This window comes from Rhinopithecus bieti, unplaced genomic scaffold (genome assembly GCF_001698545.2).
Source record: "Rhinopithecus bieti isolate Rb0 unplaced genomic scaffold, ASM169854v2 scaffold_16601, whole genome shotgun sequence".
In the NCBI taxonomy this organism is placed as follows: domain Eukaryota; kingdom Metazoa; phylum Chordata; class Mammalia; order Primates; family Cercopithecidae; genus Rhinopithecus; species Rhinopithecus bieti.
The window spans coordinates 30,076-53,522 of NW_016808732.1; the positions used below are offsets into that span (position 1 = coordinate 30,076).

General features: G+C 39.6%; 1 protein-coding gene across 1 annotated transcript in view; it reads right to left on the minus strand.

Moving 5' to 3' along the window:
• Nucleotides 1-6,120: 6,120 nt before the first annotated feature.
• Nucleotides 6,121-23,447, minus strand: part of STMND1 (stathmin domain containing 1) — a 32,825-nt gene continuing 15,498 nt past the window's right edge. Inside the window, exons 2-5 of the mRNA XM_017887084.1 lie at nt 21,917-22,094; nt 16,296-16,447; nt 7,807-7,938; nt 6,121-6,763 (exon numbers count right to left, since the gene is read on the minus strand). Coding sequence (XP_017742573.1) covers nt 6,476-6,763; nt 7,807-7,938; nt 16,296-16,447; nt 21,917-22,094 — 750 coding nt within the window. The 3' untranslated portion in view covers nt 6,121-6,475. The remainder of the gene's footprint in view (nt 6,764-7,806; nt 7,939-16,295; nt 16,448-21,916; nt 22,095-23,447) is intronic.

Below are 23,447 nucleotides of genomic sequence, written 5' to 3' on the forward strand. Positions count from 1 at the left end.
TAAGTGTACAGCTTTATTTCTGGGTTCTGTATTCTGTTCTGTTGGTCTATGTCTCTGTTTTTGTACCAGTACCATGCTGTTCTGGTTATTGTAGCCTCATAGTGTAGTTTGAAGTTGGGTAATGTGAAGCCTCCTGCTTTGTTCTTCTTGCTTGGGATTGCTTTGGCTATTCAGGCTCTTTTTTGGTTCCATATGAATTTTAGAATAATTTGTTTCTAGTTCTATGGATTTTAGGGTACTTTTTTCTAGTTGATAGTTGTGATAGGAATAGGGTTGAATCTGTAAATTGCTTTGGGCAGTATGGCTCTTTTAACAATATTGATTCTTCCAATCCATGAGCATGGAATGTTTTTCCTTTTGTTTGTGTCATCTGTAATTTCTTTCAGCAGTGTTTCATAGTTCTCCTTGTAGAAACAAAAAGGTATTTTGTTTTTGTGTGTGGCAATTGTAAATGGGATTGTGTTCGTGATGTGGCTCTCTGTATGAACGTTGTTGGTGTATAGAAATGCCACTGATTTTTATACATTGATTTTGCATCCTGAAACCTTACTGAAGTCATTTATTAGTTCCAGTAGCCTCTTGGTGGAATCTTTTCAGGCTTTTCTAGGTGTAGAATCTTATCATCTGTGAAGGGAGATGGTTTGACTTTTTTTTTCTTCTTTTTTCTATTTAGATGCCTTTTATTTCCTTCTCTTGCCTATTTGCTCTGGCTCACAGTTTCAGTACTATATTGGATAGTGAGACTGGGCATCCTTGTCTTGTTACGGTTCTCAGGGGGAAATGCTTCCAGTTGTTGCCCATTCAGCATGATGTTCACTGTGGGTTTGTCATAGATGGCTCTTATTAATTGGAGGCATGTTCCTTTGATGCTTAGTTTCTTGAGGGTTTTTATCATGAAGAGATGTTAGATTTTATGAAAAGCTTTGTCCATGTCTGTTGAGATGATCATATAGTTTTTGTTTTAGTTCTGTTAACGTGGTGAATAAAGTTATTGATTTGCATATGTTGAACCAATCTTGCATCCTAGGAATGAAGCCTACTTGATCATGAGGAGTTAACTTTTTGATGTGCTATTGGATTTGGTTTTCTAGTATTTTGTTGAGGATTTTCATGTCTATGTTCATCAGGAATATTGGCCCGTAGTTTTCTTTTTTAATTGTTGACTTTGTAGAATGAGTTAGGAAGGAGTCCCTCCTCCTAATTTTTTGGAATAGTTTCAGTGGAATTGGTACCAGCTCTTCTTTGTACATGTGGAGAATTCCACTGTGAATCCATCTAGTCTGGGGCTTTATTTGGTTGGTAGTTTTTTTCTATTATTATTATTGATTCCATTTTGGAACTAGATATTGGTCTGTTCAAGTTTCAATTTCTTCCTGATTCAATTTTGGGAGGTTGTGTGTTTCTACGAATTTATCCATTTCCTCTAGATTTTCTAGTTTGTGGGCATAGAGTTGTTCATAATAGTCTCTGGGGATCTTTTGTATTTCTGTGGGATCAGTTGTAATGTCGACTTTATTGTTTCTGAGTTTGCTTATTTGGATCTTTTCTTCTTTGTTAATGTAGCTATCCATATATTGATCTTTCTTATTCTTTTAGAATATTAACTTTTGGTTGCATTGATTCTTTGTATGAATTTTTGGGTCTCAATTTTGTTCAGTTCCATTCTGATTTCAGTTATTTCTTTTCTTCTGCTAGCTTTGGGGTTAGTTGGTTCTCGTTTCTCTAGTTCCACTAGGTGTGACATGAGATCATTTTTGAGATATTTCTAACTTTTTGAGGTAGGCATTTAATGCTTTAAATTTTCCTCTTAACACTGCTTTTGCTGCAATCCCACAGATTTTGGTATGTTGTGTCTCTGTTTTCATTTATTTCAAAGAATTTCTTGATTTCTGCATTAATTTTTTTGTTTACCCAAAAGAAATTCAGGAGCAAGTTGTTTAATTTCCATGTAATTGTGTGATTTTGAGAGGTATTCTTGATATCAGTTTCTATTTTTATTCCACTGTAGTCCAAGAGTATGGTTGGTATAATTTCAATTTTTTTTAAACGTATTGAGACTTGCTTTATGGTTGATCGTGTGGTCAATCGTGGAGTATGTTCTATGTGCAGATGAGAAGAATGTTTATTCTGTGGTTGATGGGTGATGTGTTCATTCTGTAGATATCTATTAGGTCCAATTGATTAAGCGTTGAATGTAAGTCCAGAATTTCTTTGTTAGTGTTTTGCCTCAATAATGTGTCTAATGCTGTCAGTGGGGTGTTGAAATCCCCTACTGTTATTGTGTGGCTGTCTAACTCTTTTCATAGGTCTAGAAGTACTTGCTTTATAAATCTGGATGCTCCAATGTTGGGTGCATATGCATTTAGGATAGTTAAGTCTTCTTATTGAATTAAACCCTATGTCATTATGTAATGTCCTTCTATGTCCTTTTTTACTATTGTTGGTTTAAAGTGTATTTTTTCTGATGTAAGAATAGTGATCCCTGCTCTTTTTTTTATTTTCTGTTTTTGTGGTAGATCTTTCTCCAACTCTTTACTTTGAGCCTGTGGGTGTCATTATGTATTAGATGGGTCTCTTGAGACAGCAGATAGACAGGTCTTGTGTCTTGTTATTTTATCCAGTTTGCTTCTCTGTGCCTTTTAAATGGAGCATTTAAACCACTTACATTTAAGGTTAATATTGATATGTGAGGTTTTGATTCTATCATGAAGTTGTTAGCTGGTTGCTTTCCAGTTTCGATTGTGTAGTTATAAGGTCTGTGTCAACTTAAGTGCCTTTTTGTGGTAGCAGATATTGTTCTTTTATTTACATGTTTAGAATTCCAGTACAAAGCTCTTGTAAGGCTGGTCTAGTGGTAACAGGTTCCCTTAGTGCTTGCTCATCTGGAAAAGATTTTATTTCTCCTATGCTTATGAAGCTTAGTTTGGCAGGATATGGAATTCTTGTTTGGATTTTCTTTTCTTTCAGAATTCTGAAAATAGGCCCACAATTTCTCCTGGCTCATAATATTTCTGTTGAGAAGTCTGCTATTAGCCTCATGGGGTTCCCTTTGTACATGATCTGGGATTTTTCTCTAGCTGCCTTTAATTTTTTTTTTTTTAGTGTTGACAATCTGGTGACTGTATGCCTTGTTGATCATTTTGTATAGTATCATGCAGGTGTTATCTGGATTTCTTGTATCTGGATGTTTACCTATCTAACAAGATTCGAGAAAATTTCTTGAATTATTCTCTCAAATATGTTTTCCAGGATTTTTTTTTCTTTTTTTCTCTCAGGAATACCAATAATTAATAGGTTTTGCCATTTAACATAATCCCATATTTCTCAAAGACTTTGTTCATTTTTAAAAATTATTTTTTCTTTATTTCAGTCTGACTGGGTTGATTTGAAAGACCAACCTTTAAGCTCTGAAATTCTTTCTTCTGCTTTATTCAGTTTATTGATAAAGCTTTCAGTTGTATTTGAAATTCCTTGAGTTTTTCAATTTCAGAAGCTCTGATTGATTTCTTTTTAAGATGTTTATGACTTCCTTTATTTTCTGGATTGCTTTAGAAGTTTCTTTGTACTGCTTTTCGATCTTGTCCTGTATCTCATTGAGCTTCCTTGCAATCCATGCTTTGAATTCTTTATCTGTCATTTCTGAGTTTCCATTTTAGTTAGAAACCATTGCTGGAGAGCTAGTGCAATCCTTTTGTTTGTCACTATATTCAGATTTTTCATGGTGCAGAATCCTTGTGCTGGTTCCTTCTCATCTGGAGATACTGGCACTTCTAATTTTTGTTATTATTTTCCTGAAGATAGGGTTTTTTCTTTTTCTTTCTTTTCCTACTATATATATATATATATATTTTCTTTCCATTTCCTTTCCCCCTTCTCCCCGTACAGTTCCCGTTACTGGGGTACTGTACTGTACCCCAACAGTGTAGGGTCTTTTGGCTTTGCTTCTATAGTCCTATGCATTTCTTTCAGCAGGTTTTATATTGGGCTGTGCAGTTTGACCTACAAGCCCTTAGATGGCGCTTGTAAGTAGGAGCCAGCTGTGGCCAATATGGCTGTGTATATACTTGATCTTTGTTTGTTGCAGAAACTGTCTGTTGCCTTAGGCAATGGGATGATTTGTGGAATTCACAGTGGTCTGAGTTCCCCTATGCAACCCTGGAGGGGGCAGGGGCAGGGGCCATGATGGGTGGGGCCAGACCAGGCAGGTTTGCCTGCACATTCCCCAGTGGCAGACACAAGCACAAGCTCTGAGGGATAATCTAGTGGTTGGCCACCAAGCATCCAGACTTGTGCCTAGGTGTGGAGCTGGGAAACCTCGTCAGTCCCAAGTTTTCTGCACAGGGATGGGAGTTGGCCCAGATTCCTAATGCAGGAGATTAGGTGCTCCAGATGCCTGATGATCTGCCTGGGAGTAGAGCAGAGAGGGCCCCTCTGCACCAAGATCTCTGCACAGGAAGGGTGGGGTGATTCAGGCTGCTGTTCCAGGTGAGTGGGTACTACAAATGCCTGGAGAGCTGTCTGGGCATGGACAGGGCACCCCTGAATCAAGATATCTGCATAGAAGGGGTGGGACAACTCAGTCTGCTGAAGCAAGCAGGTACACAGTATCTTTAAACACATTATTTCATTTGATTCAACTCTGTGACTGTGGCTATCCCAAATTAACATGTAAGGTAATCGAGACACAGAGAGCCTGCATGCCTCAGGGTCACACTGTAAGAAGTAGACTGACTCTAAAGCTTTTGGCTCTGCAATGAGTTTTGAAGAAGCCCCTCTACCCGCTTCTACCACCACCATCATACCTCACTGGCTGTAGGTGTCTGAAGTCCTACAGGCTATAGGAACATATACAACAGAGGTCCCCAACCTTTTGGCACCAGGGACTGGTTTCGTGGAAGACAAGTTTCCCATGAATGTGGGGGAGGGGGTGTGGATAGTTTCAAGATGATTCAAGTGCATTACATTTATTGTGCACTTTATTTCTATTCTTATTACATTGTCATATATAATTAGATAATTATACAACTCACCATAATGTAGAATCAGCGGGAGCCTGAGCTTGTTTTCCCGCAACTAGATGGTCCCATCTGGGGTGATGGGAGACAGTGACATCCGAATTGTGTTGCTTATGTCCAGTCTACTCCATAATCTCGTTTTGTTTGCTGTCACTGCAGAAAACCCTGCTGCACAAAGATAGGATGCTGGAAATGGAAGCAGGCTTTTCAGTGCTTTTGTGGCAATGTCAGGATATTCCACCAGGACTTTAATTCAGAACATACAGAGATTTGAAGTTGCCTTAAACATACTTTGAAGGCCACCAGATGCAGATGTACAACTGAAGTACATCGACTCACTTGCCACTCTACAGCCTGCCACCAGATGCAGCTTCATTGTCACTTGCCACTCACTGACTTTTGATATGTGTTTGCAAGCAAATGAGGTGGGTGGATCATTTGAGCTCAGGAGTTTGAGACTAGCCTGGGCAACATGACAAAACCCCGTCTCTACAAAAAATTAGCCAGGTGAGGTGATGTGTGCCTGTAGTCCTAGCTACTTGGAGGTCTGAGGCTTGAGGATCGCTTGAGCTCCAGGAGGTCAAGGCTGCAGTGAGCCAAGATCATGTCACTGTACTCCAGCCTGGGTGACAAAGTGAGACCCTGTCTCCAAAAAAAAAAAGCATCTAGACTCATAAGACCTGACAATTGATTGGATGTGAGTGGTAAGGGAGAGAAGAACCAAGGTATAATTCCAATAAGATGAGAACCAGCAGCTTCTCAGCTCAGCATGCCTGCAGGGAAGACAGACACTGGTAGCAGGCTGACTCCCAGTCTATCCCCACCCTCACAACTTCCTTCCTTCCACCCCTAGCCTCAACTGAAGTTCTTCCGTTTGCACAAGAAGAAAACTCCATTCTTCATATAATTCTGAGAATTAGATATTGCTAACATAAACTCTATGGATAAAACTGTAATTCAACCAACTTCAAGACATTGCTTTATTCCTTCACAACACAGAGAAAAAAATTTATAAAACCCTAGACATACAGCATAAAAAACATGCAAACCATTAAAATACTTAATACAAATCCATGCAATTTGTCTTAAAGGACCAGCAGAAGATGGACTCCGCCACAAGGCAGGAGTAAACAGGAAGGATTTCATTTGGCATGAACTTATTCATGTAAGCTGAAGGCACTTATAAATTCAAGACATCTCCATAATGTTTGAAGCCACACAAAGGAGAGTGCCAAATATCTATGCTGGTCAAGTCTCCCCCTTGCTCATTTTTTTAAAGCTAGCATAGCTACTTAATTTACTCAACTAACCTTCAGCCTGTGCAACCCACACAATCATCCTTAAGCCCAAGGCAGAAATTCCAGTGGAATGAGGTCAGTCAGTCAAAGAATATGAGACATACTACAAATGTCACAAATGGGGAGAATGGATGCTTTCTTATGAAATTCACAAAAAATGGCTTAATAGACTATGTCATCTTCTTGGTTGTAGGACATGTCTGACTCCACGACCCCAAAACTTTCATCACTTTTGTTTCTATCAATCAAGGTTGCATCACTTTTACTCTTCTTCCTCTTCAATGGTTTTCCTCCCTGCAGGTCAGATGGTTCAAATCCAGCAGATCTCACCTTTTGAAGTCCTTTGGCAAATGCAAGCTCAGCCCCACCTACTTCAGCTGAATCTGAACGATTAGCTGAAGGCAAAAGTCGGTCACTCCGTAACCTTTTCCTTATTTCTTCTTCTTTAGTCTGAAATGCAGTATTAAAGAATGAAAAAGAGCCTGAATAACTTTCTACAAGTTGTGATTAATGTTGCTTGTACTGAACATTCATGACTTCTCTATGTCATTATTCCGCCATATAACAAACATTTGTTGAGAAACTCTTGTTCAAGAAGGCAGACGTGGGGCCTGCCCTCATGGAGCTTGGAGTCTGGTTCTTGCTCTCTGATAGGCCAATTAGAGAGCTGGGAAACGAAGGCTGTCGGACCCAGCTGTGAAGGCTGGGTCTGGCCAAGGGCATGTGGAGGGCTATGGGGGCCCTTGGTGAAAATGCAGCAGGAGTAATGCAGCCTGATGCTCTGCAGCGGTTTCTCTCAGTTTAACACCACAACCCAACCCTGTTTCTCCTCCTGCTCCCAGCCTCTATTGAAGTTTCTCTTTTCCCATATGAAGAATGCTCCATACTTCATTTAATTCCAAGAATTGGATGTTGCTTACTTAGGCTATATGGATGCAACTGTAATTTTCACCCAACCTGATTTATTCCTTTACAACAGAAAGGAAATTTTAAGAAAAACCCACTAAACATATAACATATAATAAAAAGCATAAAGATCATTAAAATCCTAGCTAAAGACCAGACACAGTGACTCATGTCTGTAATCCCAACACTTTGGGAGACCAAGGCAGGAGGATCATTTGAGGCCAGGAGTTTAAGACCACCTGGGCTACATAACAAGACCCCATCTCTAAACAAATTTTTTTTTTTTTAAATCAGCCTCATGTAGTGGTATGGGCCTGTAGTCCTAGCTACTCAGGAGGCTGAGACAGGGGGACCACTTGAGCCGAAAAGTTCAAGGTTGCAGTGAGCTCTGAGCATGCCACTGTACTCCAGCCTGGGAAACACAGTGAGACTTTGTCTCTTAAAAAAATTACTAAAAAAAAAAAACAAAAAAACTGATTATAGATCCATGCAATTTGTCTTAAAACTGTTGATAGGAAAGGTCTGGCATGAGATCATTTTAGCAGACAGTGAACTCCTCAAGCCTAGAGCATCTGAGAGCTCAGTACCTTCCTGCGCTCCTCGGCGCCCTCCATCTTCTCCTTGATGTCCTTCATTGTGAAATCCTTCACTTGCTTTCCGATCGTGAGTTTTTTCAGTCTGGCAGGTGGCTTTCTCAAAGGCTTCTCAGTCATGGTTAACTGGAATAAAAACATTTTTTTTTTACATGAAGAAACAATCATATTCACTGGCAGAGGAGAAGGGCAAAAGAGTTAGAATAAACAATATAAAATGTACATTCTAGGCTGGGTGCAGTGGCTCATGTAATCCCAGCACTTTGGGAGGCTGAGGTGGGAAGACTGCTTGAGCCCAGGAGTTCGAGGCCAGCCTGGGCAACATAGTGAAACCTTGTCTCTACAAAAATACAAAAAATTAGCCAGGTGTGGTGGTGTGTGCCTGCAGTCCCAGCTACTTGGGAGGCTGAGGGTGGAGGATTGCTTGAGCCCAGGAGCTGGGGGTTGCAATGAGCCAAGATCACGCCACTGCACTCCAGTCTTGGCAACAGAGTGACACCCTGTCTCAAAATAAATAAATAAATAAATAAATAAGTAAATAAAGTCAATTCTAAAAATCTAACTTTTCAGGGGCAGATTTAAAAAACAACGATGTAAAAGTTGGTAACAACAGAATTATAATGATAAGATCTATTCAATGCCTTAAAAGCACCAGGCTATTACAAAAAGGCCCTACGAATGCAGGTGTTCTTAGACTGCATAGAAGATGACCCCTTAGACGGAAAAAATCTTGAGAATGAATATAAGATGAAAAGCAGTGGAGAATGGGGGTGAATTTGTAGTTCAAGGTGAAGAGTTCAACCTGATGATTTTATAATATTCCACACACTACAAGTTACTTCCATCTGGGGTAGAGATTAGTTCTCATTGCTTCTGGTTTTGTGGTAGAAAGAGATAATTAACGATTGCTGAACAACAACTCTGTGCTGGGCTTTGCTGGAGGAACTTGACAAACATTTTCATGACAGTGGGGGAAAAATCCCACTTCATATGATCAACTACGTTTTCAATAGTGCAAAGCGCTAATAATGACTTTCTAATTATAATTTCTAGTTCCAAAATAAGTAAAATTGTCATAAAGTATTTACGAAGAAAGTTTTAATGTATATGTTTTTGTTTTAAAAATTGGTTTTAAGATAATATAGATGGATTATAAAAAGTATAACTGATACACAAATCATCTCCTTATCCTCTATTTAACCACCCAGCCCCCAATCCCAGTCCTTAGCACGAATCTTTGTAAAGAGTTTAGTGTGTGTCTTCCCAGATATCTGCTCTGCACACATATATATACACATATATATATGTTAAGGATATCTGTAATGTTAAACAAAACCTAAATGGAGTTATACTATACACACTGCTCTGCAATTCACTTTCTTCAATTAACTTAATACGGACATCTTTCTATATAAATATAGATTTATTACAACTGGGTGGGGGGTGGTTAACTCCAAGGCTGCATTACAAAATGAACTGAATATTGTTCTAGATAATTTCTCTAAAGCCTTTTTTTTTTTTTAAAGACAAAGGAGCTATTAATATTCACTGTAATTTCTAAAAGATTGTTTTTCCAGACTATAATGCTGTAGGTACCGACAAAATAAAACAAAGAGAGGCAGTTTAGCGCAGAGTAAAACAAGGTACCAGACTGAGACTTAGCCAGCCCTGGGTTTGAATCCTAGCTGGACTATCGAATGATTTTTTTTTTTTTTTGAGACCGAGTCTCACCCTGTCACCCAGGCTGGGGCACATTGACACGATCTTGGCTCACTGCAACCTCCGCCTCCCAGGTTCAAGCGATTCTCCTGCCTTAGCCTCCCAAGTAGCTGGGGTTACAGGTGTGTGTCACCATGCCTGGTTAATTTTTGTATTTTTAGTAGAGACTGGGCTTCACCATGTTGGCCAGGCTGGTCTTGAACTCCTGACCTCAGGTGTTCCACCTGCCTCAGCCACCCAAAGTGCTGGGATTACAGGCGTGAGCCACCACGCCCAGCGTGTGCATTGATTCTCTATGGTTCCATAAACTCTGCAATCTATGGTTTCCTCATTTGTAAAATAAGTTTAATAATACATATTTTGGAATTGGTTTTAAAAAAGAAAGAAAAGGATAAAGTAGCCATTCTGCAAATGATAGCTACTTTTCATTCAGTCAAAGCAGTGACTTTTTCCAAAGGTAGAACACAAACTCGTAACCAGGACAAAGCGGAAAGGGGCCTAAGCACAGAAGCACAGAAGCACAGAGGGGAGGAAGGAGAGCCTGCAGTCGGGCGGGACCATCAGGCAGCAGGCCTGAGCTTCAGCTCTGGGGTGGCAGGAACGCCCAGCGTGTAGTGGAGACCCAGGCAGCTCTTCTCTTTGGACTCAATTTTCTCAACTGTGAAGCAGCAAGGGGGTGGAGGCCTATTAAGCTTTCTTTCAGCTCTAAAATCTATGATTCTTAGAAAGTCTTCTAAAGAAAAAACATGTATTGACGTTTTGGCTCCTTTAAACCCATCGGACAGTTTATACGGTGCAAAGGTTTTCACTACTTGAAAACTGTGGAATGTTTGTCAAACCAAGTTCCCTCTGCCATCATCATTTTGCATTATTTTTTATGACAATTGGCTCTTGAGTTTCCTGCTGGCAAAAACCACCCGCTGAAAAGAGGGAAATACTTGCTTTGGTGGCTCAACTAGAGATACTGTGAAATTAGCAAGAAAATGATTTTTTAGGGATGTTCATGCGTAGAAGGCTAAAAGAAAATTAAGTAGTAATCCAAGATCCACTAAAGAAATGCCAGATTAGGATATACATAGGAGCCTGAACCTTGACTAAAATTCTGAGATCAGGAGTTCTGAGAGAACTTGAATTTTTCTGTTTTGGTCACCTCTTCCCGTGGCTTAATCCTACAATGATCCTCCCCATAGAGGAAGTTAATCCTACCTGTGCAAGCCATGTTCTTTCTTGAGTTCCACATTTTAGGTAAAAAAACAAAAATCATCTAGAAAGATATCTGTATCCTTTACAATTGAATTTTATGAAGTCAGAATTTATCAAATGTTGGCACTTAAAAATGTTAACAATGGGCTGGGTGCAGTGGCTCACGCTATAATCCCAGCACTTTAGGAGGCTGAGGCAGGCGGATTGCTTGAGTTTAGGAATTCAAGACCAGCCTGGGCAATGTAGTCAGACCCTGTCTTTTTAAAAAAATAATAATAATAACAATGATCACCTTATGCTTAGAGAGGTGTTACCAGTGGAAACAGCAACAAATTGGCCACAACAAAATCAACCTACAGAAGTTACCAGTTCAATTATTTTCTTAAAGAATACTTTTAGAGGACTGCCAAGTTCAAAATGCTACAATTAGATTAGAGTCCTGTTTTTAGCTACTAACTTGTATATTTTACTTCTTACATACACTGTGCATTCCTCAGAGCTTTCTTAATTAACTATTGACCTATGGATGAACCTGTCTTCATTTTGTTCCCTTAAGGGAGTCTTGTGGATAGAACAGGCCAGTCCTGCAAAAGATCCTTCATTCTTGTTTTGTCACTGTTAGGCCTCCTGGGGAAGGTCACTCTGATCATTAGCTGGTGTTACTGAGTCCTAACTCAGTCAACTTCCTCCTCCTTAAAAACTCTCTGTGAGGTTCAACAAATAATGTTAGAGACTCTTATTTAATGTGAACAAACTCTCCAATTACACTTCAGGTTCCCAAGTACAGAAGTTGCACAGAGAAGGGAATAAACTTTGACCAGACACAGAGGTCAGTAGTGAATTCACAGGGCCTCAGGTAGGGAGACCCATGATGTGCTAAGTGGCAGGGAGAAATGAATTTGGGATAAAAGACGAACTCAATAATACCTATGTGGATAAATGAGAGCCAATTACATTTCTCTGAAGAGGTCTATACCAATCCATACACATATTGACATGTGTACATAAAACCAATGTTTGCTTATAATATAGTCACTTAAGTCTCATTAGAATGTTTAAAAATACACTGATTCACTCAACAATCTGATACTTAGCTTCTTAATCTTATATTTCTTACATATCATTTTAACTCTTAATTTTTTTTTTTTTTTTTTTAAGAAATGGCATCTTACCATGTTGCCCAGGCTGGTCTTGAACACCTGGACTCAAGGGACGCTCCCAGCTTAGCCTCCTAAAGCACTAGGATTACAAATGTGAGCCTAGCACATTTAACTCTTTTTTTTTTTAATTGGGTTTTTTGTTTGACAGGGTTTCGCTCTTTCACCCAGGCTGGAGTGCAGTGGTACAATCAAGGCTCATTGCAGCCTTGACCTTCTAGGCTCAAGTAATCCTCCAGCCTCAGCCTCCTAAGTAGCTGGAACTACAGGTGCACACCACCAAGCCCAGCTAATTTTTTTTTTTTTTTAGAGATGGGTTTTTACCATGTTGCCCAGGTGATCTCAAACTCCTGGGCTCAAGCCATCTGCCTGTCTTGGTCTCCCAAAGTGCTGGGATTACAGGCATGAGCCACCTAGCTCAGCCTGATTTTCACTCTTAAGTAAACATAAAATATTCTAGCATAAACATTTTTGAAAGATGGCTATCCAGAGAGTACTATGAAATTACTGTGGTGTTCACTAGCAAGCTTACAAAGAAAATTAAGAAAAAAGACAAAGGGGGCTCTGTGGTGGACACAGATCCTCTCCTTACCTCTAGGGAGAGACTAGCTTATGGGGGATGCCCCTGCTTCAGAAGAGGGACCTTCATGAAGGTGAACCCTCAATTTTCAACATCCTTTATTCAATTTCACTCTAAATAACTCAATGAAAGATAATGACCTGGCTAAGAAGCAGCCAGATCTAAGTCTGAAATGTCCTCGTATATAAATACACTATTGTTCCACATAAGAAGTCTTATTTTTAAATTATTCTCCTTGGCTGCTTGGCTTGTTCAGTTGGTAGAGCATGAGACTCAAAGTATTTTCGCATTTATTCCATTTTTCCCATAATATTTTATTTAAAAGAATGTTTTCCCCTAGAGCAATGAAGAAATAATATTTACATGTCTGTTAAGATTCACCACATTGTAGTAACTGCTGACATAATATCTTTTATTGACTATCCCTTTTTTGTTTCCCTTGACTTCTTGTTTTGTTTTTAGCCAGTTTTATCAGTCTGGGTTTGAAAAACTTACTAAATATTAGATATTCAAAGTATTAATATTATTAATGATTAATATTATCTTACAATATTTCCATTCTTAATACGGTTCCCCTCTCAGTCCTTCAATATTCATTCTCATCTTTTTACATTGGCCTCATAACTCTTCCCAAAATATGCAAGACACCTGGTGTCTGACACACATATGTTCTCAGTTACCCCTGAATTGAAAGAAGTTTTATCTGTGACACAGAAACTGCATCTCTTTTATTTCCTTAGGCTTCCTGAGTATAATCTTAGTTCCTATTCCTGAAATGGTATATTTTCAGGAATATTTCAGAATTTTCTTTCACAATGAATAGGGAATCAAGAATGATTTCAAATGCTTTAACCCTTCCCAGCTTTGGTAATGAATTTGGGAGCATTGTGTAGAGTTTTGGTGACACTTCAGGGCAGTAGTTCTCAACCTGGGCTGCCCATGGGAATCGCCTGGGAGCTTTCAGAAGTGTGAAAGCAGGGCCACATGCCCAGGCTGTGTGGTAGGAAGTGGTACCTAGACACTGGGATGTCTGGAATATCCCCAGGTGACTCCAATGTACCGGCAGGTTAAGGACCACTGGATTAGGCGATGAAACAAGAGAGTTGTGTGTTACTGCCTGGTCTGTTGCAAGCCTGGCTTATGCTGGGGTATCTTGGCCTAATACCAAAGTCAAAAAAACAAAATTGTGCCATTCCTGAAGGCTGTCACATTTAAATCCTTTTGAGAACATTCCCAACAACCATTCTATGCCTATATAATATGAAAAATAGTCTCCATCTTTGGTTCACTTAATGATGCTATTAAAAGTCCAGCCCATAGTTATTATTTTTTTAAAGGTGCATCTCTTTCACAAAGTAGTTTATATTAATTAACCTTGCAGGCTCCCTTGCGAAGTCTAAGTCAGAACTCATTCATCTCTGGCAATTGAATCACGGAGAATGTTTTAATGTGATTCCTACTGGCGTATGTATGCAGACATCGAAGTGTCTATAGCATTTTCCTTAAGGAGACATTGTTTAGCTACTGAATGTTTCCACAATCTATCTGCCTCCTCTCAAACTTGCTTTCCTTTTTCTTTTGACACGCCTTCTTTTTTTCTGACCCCTACAGACTGACCTACAGCTAGAAAAAAATCTTTCCTCTCCCCTTTGATATTAAAAACCCCATCCTTCTTCTAGTACTTTCAAATAAGATAAGGCACTCTAAAATGCCTTGTATCATGAGAGCGTTGTGCAAATGTAAATTGTCATATGTTGGCATTATCTTTTCCATTATATAATCCATTTTTACCTTCCTTTCTGCCCTCCCCCCACCCCCCGACATCCTCTTATTATTGGCAGCCTGATAATGTTATTCACAAGGTTTGGCAATCTCCTTTCCTTTCTCCCAAATACTTTCTGCAGGATTTATTTTCCTTTTTCAAAAGAAAATGCCACTTTGGCTTTTATTCATGAGTTCTCAACATTCCCCATACACAAAGAAGGAAATTAACTTTATTCAAACACTAAGTAACTCAGTCTAGGTGGCAAATTTGATTGAAATGAGTTTTTAATTCCTAATGGACTGTTTTCCCTACAACACAGGGATAGACAACCATTAAGTAGCCTTTGTGTAGTTTCTGGTCTCTATTTCCACCATTTCCTTTTCTTTCTTTTCTTTTTCATTCATTTTTTTCTCTGGCTTCTTTTCTTTTCTTTTTTTTCTCTGACTTCTTTTCACTGTTATTTCTTTTTTTTTTCTTTCACTTTCTCTCTTCTGCCTGTACTTCAAGGACTACTGGGAGTGCCTGGGAGCACTGGCTTAAAAAAAAAAAAACCCAAACAAACAAGAAAACAAAACAAAATAACAGCAACAACTAAGTCTGCTATCTTCTTCACAGGCTTCCACATAATTTATTTAACAATTTAGAACTCAGGGCAGGGCGCAATGGCTCACACCTGTAATCTCAGCACTTTGGGAGGCCGAGGCGGGTGAATCACGATGTCAGGAGTTCAAGACCAGCCTGGCCAAGATGGCGAAACTCCATCTCTACTAAAAATACAAAAATTAGTCAGGCATGGTGGCGGGCACCTGTAATCCCAGCTTCCAGGGAGGCTGAGGAAGAAGAATCGCTTGAACCCAGTAGGCAGAGGTTGCAGTGAGCCAAGATCGCACCACTGTAATCTAGCCTGGGCGACAAAGCAAGACTCCATCTCAAAAAAAAAAAAATTTAGAACTCTAGACTTTAACCAAGCTAGTTAAAATCATAGTAAAATATTATTCATGCTGAGGAAAACTATGACAGATTAATCAGGATAAATTAACAAAGAAAAATAATAGTACAGCAATTTCTAGAATTCTATTTAATTCTTCATGTTCGATTTTGGGGTGTGCATATGGATAAATGTATAGCCATATTTGTTTTAGCTTTGGCATTTAGGTCTATTTTTTTCTCTTTTAAAGTTTTACTTTATTTTTAATGGACATGGAATTGTATATATTTATAGGGTACAGTATGATGTTTTGATACATGTGTAATGATGAAGTCAGGGTAATTAGCATATCCATCACCTCAAACACTTGTCGGGCCTATTTTCTTACTGAATAAATCAGATTCAGTTTTACATTTCTAATGCCCGCACAATGCCTATTACATAGGTAGTGCTCAAGAAAAACTGTTGAAAGAATGAAAGTATGTTATTCAGTGGGGCCTATTGTTTCTGAAATTTAGTAAAACCCAATATATGTTTTACTGGATCAATTAATCATTAATAATTGGAGCAATTCCTGAGTCCACAAAGAAGGATGGTGTATTAGTCTGTTCTCACATTGCTATAAGGAAATACCTGAGACTGGGTATTTTTCTTTATAAATTATGTTTATTTATAATAACTTTATAAAGAAAAGAGGTTTAATTGATTCACAGTTTTACATGGCTGGGAAGGCCTCAGGAAACTTACAATCATGGTGGAAGGAACCTTTTCAGAAGGCGGTAGGAGAGTGCAAGCAGGGGAAATGCCAGACATTTATAAAACCATCAGATTTCGTGAGACTCACTCACTATCATGAGAACAGCATAGGGGAAACCACCTGCATGATTCAATTACCTCCACCTGGTTCCACCCGTGACACCTGAGGATTACAATTCAAGGTGAGATTTGAATGGGAGCACAGAACCAAACCATATGAGATGGTGTGTGGAGGTGTGGGGGGAATTTAAGGGACTTAAATAAATGCTGTTATCTGTATTGTAACTTGCATATGCTGGAAATAATGACTCATGATCCATCATATTCTATTGCTAATTTTAACTATAAGCTAATGTTAATTACAAAATTACTTGCCGTGACATCATATGACTCTCCATTTCTAAATACTTTGCTGTGGCTTTGTATAATTCCTTGAACAATTAGTTCCTCCAGGATATCTGATGACTTCTGTCGCTCTCGACTGTCTAGGGGTTGGGATTTATTGATTAATCCATTGGTCACTAGATCTTCCAAAAAAGAGGAAAAGAAAAAAGAAAGCAAAATGTAAGAACCAAGATTTTTTTCAATCAAATGCTAAATGGATGCCTTACAAACCATGCTACTTAATTAGATCTTAGCTTCAACACTTAATATATTTCTATTATAAGTCTTTGTAATCCTTTGAAGTTCAAATTATTCATGTTCTTACAGAGGATACACATCAACATAATATACTGGTTACTTAGCAGATCACATATTAAGATAACAAAAAGCCTTTCTGTGTGCTGCTGTGGACTGCCTTTTTGTGGTAACAACACCTATACACTTGGGTACGACGACGTTGGTTTGCTCGAGTAATTATGAAGCTAAACCACAGCTAAGAATCAGATATTCTTTTGGTGATTCTTTGAGTTGTGGTTTGGTTTCCATGCTTTGTATACAAAGGATAAACAGCGTGATGTTGCCAAGAGACTTCTAGTTCTGCAACCCTAAGTTTATAATTATGCCATCTGCCAAGTCTACATAAGTAAAAGTGTGCCTTTTTGAAAAGAGTCTTTGAACCAAATCAGAATTGGAGTTAGAGTGATATTAGCTAAATTTTATTCATGATTCTAAAATGAGCACTGAAACAGTTTATGGGGGAGTCTTTATAAGCTGCACTAATGAGAGAGGCTCCCCCATCACAAATCATCCAATTACATAAATAAGCAAATAAGCAGCCATGGTTATGCCATCACATTATAAAACAAACGGCGCTGGCCTGTTGGGCCAAAGACACTTTTGCTTTTCCTGTCTGTAACAGTGCAATAGGAAGTCCTGAGAAGGGAGCTATCTTCTATGCTGTCATCATCAGGAAGTCCTGATGTAACCAAGTCCATTCTATTTAGTGGATGGCATCTTCCCATAAAAAATTCTTTCCTTTTTTTTTTTTTTTTTGAGATTAAGTTTCACTCTTGTCACTCAGGCTGGAGTGCAATGGCGAGATCTCAGCTCACTGCAATCTCCTCCTCCTGGGTTCAAGCGATTCTCTTGCCTCAGCCTCCCAAGCAGCTGGGACTACAGGTGTGTGCCACCATGCCTAATTTGTGTATTTTTAGTAGAGATGGGATTTCACCATGTTGGACAGGCTGGTCTCAAACTCCTGACCTCAGGTGGTCTGCCCACCTTGGCCTCCTGAAGAGCTGGGATTACAGGCATGAGCCACTTTGCCCGGCGAAAATTTCTAATCTCAGTGGTTAGCAGTGAGACCTCTCATGAATTTATGCTGGGAAGATAGAAGACACACACACACACACACTCACACTCACACACACTCGCACACACTAATCAGATGTCTCTCACTTCAACATATTAACCTCTCCGGTATAAGAGATTTCCAGGATTGGCCACTGCAAGTAACTCCAACAGTTTTCCTCCTATCAGTATCTGTCTAGTGCTGTTTTTTCTACTCTTGCAAGTGTTTGAAATAGAGCCGCTTCTGATTTTAAAGTGCTCTGTACAGATTTTGGCACGGGGTAGTAAAACACGTCAGACGGGGAGGTCAACGAGAAACTTGAAACAATGGAGAAGATTTCAATGACAAGATCAGAAGTGAATCCCCTTCAAGGAACTGGAATGATTTTTTTTGGTTAGAAGGTGGCCTTGTTTGGAAGGGTCAAAATAATAATAATGATCATTTACTGAGCACTTAGGCACCTGCACTACACTAAGTACTTGACACACTGTGACATCAAATGCAAACATCAACTCAGAGTGCTATTATTATCCCTATTTTAGAAATAAACACTGATGTGAGAGAAGCTAATTAACTTACCATGGTGACACAGGTAGCATGTGTGTTACGCAGGGCTAAATCTAAGTCTGCTTGGCTCCAACCCTCACTCTCTCAACTGTCCCACTGTTCTCCCAAATACGTCATGTAAGCAGCTCCACTGTCAGTGGTTCATTTCTCTCCCAGGATGTTTCTAAAAGGAATGTCATGTTTGACATCTGTTGCTAACGTAATAAAATCATTGTAACCATTGCGATCCGTTCTTTTTGGAGTTCTCTAAAGTATTTGGCTTGATATTTACAGCAACTAACTTATACAGAGATTCCTGGAATATGTCAGTCATTTCAACAATTTTCATGCTTTCTTGGGACATTGGAGAATATTGGAGATTGTTTAAAAACCATGTTGTGCTTCTTTTGATTATAAAAGTAATAGTTACTGTAGTAAACTTAGAAAATACAGAAACTAGTAAAAGATTAGAAAAATGCCTATGCTTTCACCACTCAGAGATTACCATTGTTAATATACAAAATTTTATTTTTATAAGTTCGACATCATACTGAACATACAGTTTCATTTCTTATCTAGCTAATATTTATATGAGCATTTTCTGATGTCACTGGAAACTCTTCATAAGCATAAGTGTAAAAAGTGAAATTATACAAGAAAACACGGGTGAATTCATCTTTAACCTTGGTGTAGGGAAAGGCTTTCTAACTGTGACTCAAAATCCAAATTGAATTTTAAACATTTATAAAAGTTACTAGATTAAAAATGACTTTTGCAAAACAAAACTCCCCATAAACATAATGAGTTGAGTATAGATATAATGTACCTCTTAATTTTATGTATTAAGAAAGACACAATATCATTTTTGGTATTCTTGCTAAAACTGTATAACCCTGGCTCATGCCTGTAATCCCAGCACTTTGGGAGGCCAAGGCAGGTGGATCACTTGAGGTTAGGAGTTCAAGATCAGCCTGGCTAACATGGTGAAACCCCGTCTCTACTAAAAACAAACAAAAAACCTGAGTGTGGTGGCGGGCACCTGTAATCCCAGCTAGTCGACAGGCTGAGGCAGACAGAATTGCTTGAATCTGGGAGGCGGAGGTTGCAGTGAGCTGAGATTGTGCCACTGCACTCCAGCCTGGGTGACAAAACAAGACTCTGTCTCCAAAAAAAAAAAAAAAAAAATGCGTAACCCAAATCCAATCAGGAGGAAAGCTCAAACAAACCCAAATTGATAAACATTCTGCAAAATAAATGTTTTATACTTTTCAAAGATATCAAGTTCATAAAAGACTAAGAAAAACTGAGGAGTTGTTCAGATTAAAGAAGACTAAAGACCATAGATGACTGAATTAAAAATGTGATCCTGGATTAGATAGATCCTGCATCAGAAATTCATTTATAAAGAATAGTTGTGAGACAATTGACCAAATTTGAATATGATCTATAGATGAGATAACAGTACTACATCAAAGGTAATTTCCTGGCTGGACGTGGTGGCTCATGCCTATAATCCCAGCACTCGGAGAGGCCGAAGCGGGCAGATCACCTGAGGTCAGGAGTTTGAGATCAGACTGACCAATCTGATGAAACCTCGTCTCTACTAAAAATACAAAAATTAGCCAGGCATGGTGGCGGGCGCCTGTAAACTCAGCTACTCGGGAGGCTGAGGCAGGAGAATCGCTTGAACCTGGGAGGCGGAGGTTGCAGTGAGCTGAGATTGCGTCATTGCCCTCCAGCCTGGGCAACAAGAGCAAAATTCTGTCTCTAAAAAAAAAAGAAGAGTAATTTCCCAATTTTGATCCTTGTACAGAGATTATGCAAAGAGTGTCCTTGTGTCCTTGTTTTTAGGAAATACACAAAGGAGTATGTGAAAGCAAAGTGCCATTATGTCTGTAACTTATTAACAAAAAAAAATCTGCTTGTATAAGGGGGTATATGATAATGCAATGTGGCAGAAGGTTAACATTTGGGGAATCTGAGTGAAAGAATATAAGTGTTCTTTGTTTTTTGTACCTTTTCTTGACTCTGAAATTATACGAAATAAATATTTTAAAAAAGGAAACACTTGGGGAATGTTAGTGTTAAACTTGATGGTCTTAAGAAATATACTCTGCAGGGCCAGGTGCAGTGGCCCGTGCCTGTAATCCCAACACTTTGGGAGGCTGAGGGGCATGTGTATCACTTGAGGTCAGGAGTTTGAGACCAGCCTGGCCAACATGGTGAAACCCTGTCTCTACTAAAAATACAAAAATTAGCCAGGCGTGATGGCTCATGCCTGTAATCCCAGCTACTCAGAAGGCTGAGGCAGGAGTACTGCTTGAACCTGGGAGGTGGAAGTTGCAGTGAGCCGAGATTGCGCCACTGCACTCCAGCCCGGGTGACAGAGCAAGACTCTGTCTCAAAAAGAGAAGAAGTATACCCTGCAGATTTGAAGAGCAGAGACACAAAAAGGAGGATGCCAAGGGCTGAGACAGAGAGTGGAAACTGGGCAGAGGACAAATAGAAAGTTCAGGGTATTAGGTCCTACTCACTCTGTGGTAAGATGCTTCCTGAGGACTCCTTGATGCTGCATTTTAGAAACATCTGCTTTGGTGGGTGACTTCCTCCCTAGCTGTTCTCTCTCAACACCTTTCTGCTTACCTGTCACCCTCTTTAACATTGTACATACACCTGGCAGCACTGACTGTCCTGGGTCACCAGGTCCCTGTCTGCCTGACACTCTGCAGTCTGTGACCAACATTGATATTTAGCATTCATGTTGCTGTCTAGAGGGAAGTTGCATCAACAAAATTATTGGAAAGAAAAAAGATGTATTTGTCAACCTAACACATAGAAGGGAGGGAGAGGCCATTCCTGTGCTGCATTCCTCAACCTCCTAGTCATTCTGAGAGGTCACGCTGACTACATCAGAACAGCAAGGGGAGGGCGAATAGAAAATCTGTGATAACCTGAGTGTGCCAGGAAAGTTCAAGAAATAGAATCGCATGTATGAACCCATCTGTTTTCCAATCCCAACTTGTACCTAGAGAAGAAATAACAGTGGTGGGGAGCAAAAGTCTTCCCCCCCGAAATAAAAAGAGTACTTTTCCTTGAGGGCTGTGAAGTTCAATATGTTTCAAAGGCTGACCGAATATAAATAAGATGACTTAAATCGACACCAGGCAGTAATTCAAGTTGAGGGAAAACGCACCATAGTAAAACCCACAAATAGTTTCTAAATAGCACAAGTCAGTCATAACTACCTCTTTCACACTTCTGAAAGATTCCTTTGTTGTATATTTGCTGATACTTTGGATGGGGAAAGACAGGGAAAACAGTTTATTGTAAGTTTTATTTATTTGTGTATATGTAGAACTTTTCCTTGGAAAGATATTATCATCGTGGGAGTTTAAATTCCTTGGAACTATGCAAGTTCCATTCCTAAAGTCTGGCCTTAACTCCCAATAAAGCCTCTTAGTTTATTTATTTATTTATTTTTAAAAGATGGTCTTAATTACTTCATCGACAAGAAGATTAATGCTTAGCATGCTTGACTCACGTAATGAAGGCCTAAGGCTAAATTCTAATGTTTCAGAGATAAAAACATTGCCATTTAACATACTTCATGGCCCAGAAAGCAATGATAAAAGGACCACCAAGTAAACCTTGTAGACGTATTTAGAGAAACAGTATTTTGTGAAGGTCTATGTGAATGGGGGCAGAGGGAGGTTACCTGAATTTCCTCGTCTGTTTCTTTCACTAGGAGATGGAGAATTTTCTGAAATGGTTCCAGGTAAGCTTCCCACCTGGACTTGTTCCAGGCCTTCTGCAGGGTCCACAGTATTCTCGGTCAGAGCAGCTACCATCTGGGGGTTGCAGTTTTCGCTACTATGAGGCACACCAACATCAGCCTGTGAAAAGGGAACAGCTTTGTTAGAATCAAGATTTCTTGGTAAATAAAAACAATGTTCCAGGGTCTGCTTTGTGAATATTTAGCCAGCTAGTATCTGTGGTGGGCTGTATAGTACCCAGAAAGCCATAGATCAGGGGTCCCCAGCCCCTCCGGGCCACATACTAGTACTGGTCCGTGACCTGTTAGGAACCAGACTGCAGAGCAGGAGGTGAGGAGCGGGCTAGCCAGCGAAGCTTCATCTTTATTTACAGCTGCTCCTCATCACTCACATTACCCCAGAGCTCTGCCTCCTGTCAGATCAGCAGTGGCGTTAGATTCTCATAGGAGCACAAACCCTATTGTGAACTGCACATGTGAGGGATCTAGGTTGCTTACTCCTTTTAAGAATCTAATGCGGCCGGGCACGGTAGCTCAGGCCTGTTATCCCAGCACCTTGTGAGGCTGAGGCAGGGGGATCACCTGAGGTCAGGAGTTTGAGACCAGCCTGCCCAACATGGTGAAATCCTGTCTCTACTAAAAATACAAAAAATTAGCCAGGCATGGTGGCGAGTGCCTGTAATCTGAGCTACTAGGGAGGCTTAGGCATGAGAATTGCTTGAACCCAGGAGGCGGAGGCTGCAGTGAGCTGAGATCGCATCACTGCACTCCAATTTCGGCCACAAGAGTGAAACTCTGTCTCAAAAAAAAAAAAAAAGAATCTAATGCCTTATAATCTGTCACTGTTTTCCATTACCCCCAGATGGGACTGTCTAGTTGCAGGAAGACAAGCTCAAGGCTTCCACTAATTCTACATTATGGTGAGTTGTATAATTATTTCATTATATATTACAATGTAATAATAATAGAAATAAAGTATACAATAGATGTAATGCCGTTGAGTCATCCTGAAACCATCCCCCCAACCCTAGTTCATGGAAAAACTGTCTTCCACAAAACTGGTCCCTGGTGTCAAAAAGGTTGGCGACTACTGTTTTAAGCCACTAAACTTGTGTGAATTGGCTATAGCAGCAATAGAAAACAAATATAGTACCTAATAGGCATCTACCAGGTAAAAGCTACTATGCTGAGCATTCTGGAGGATACCAAGAAAGACAAGTTCAGCCTTGAGTGTGAGAGTAGAGGTACTACGGTATTAAAACAATTTATAATAATGAAGCTATATTGTTTTTGCTGATTAAAAAAGTAATACAGACTGGATGTGGTGGCTCATGCCTGTAACCCCAGCACTTTGGGAGGTGGGGGAGGGAGGATCACTGGAGCCCAGGAGTTCGAGACTAGCCTGGGTGAGATGGGGAAACCCCATCGCAAAAAAAAAAAAAAAAAAAAAAAAAAAAAAAAAAAAAAAAAAAAA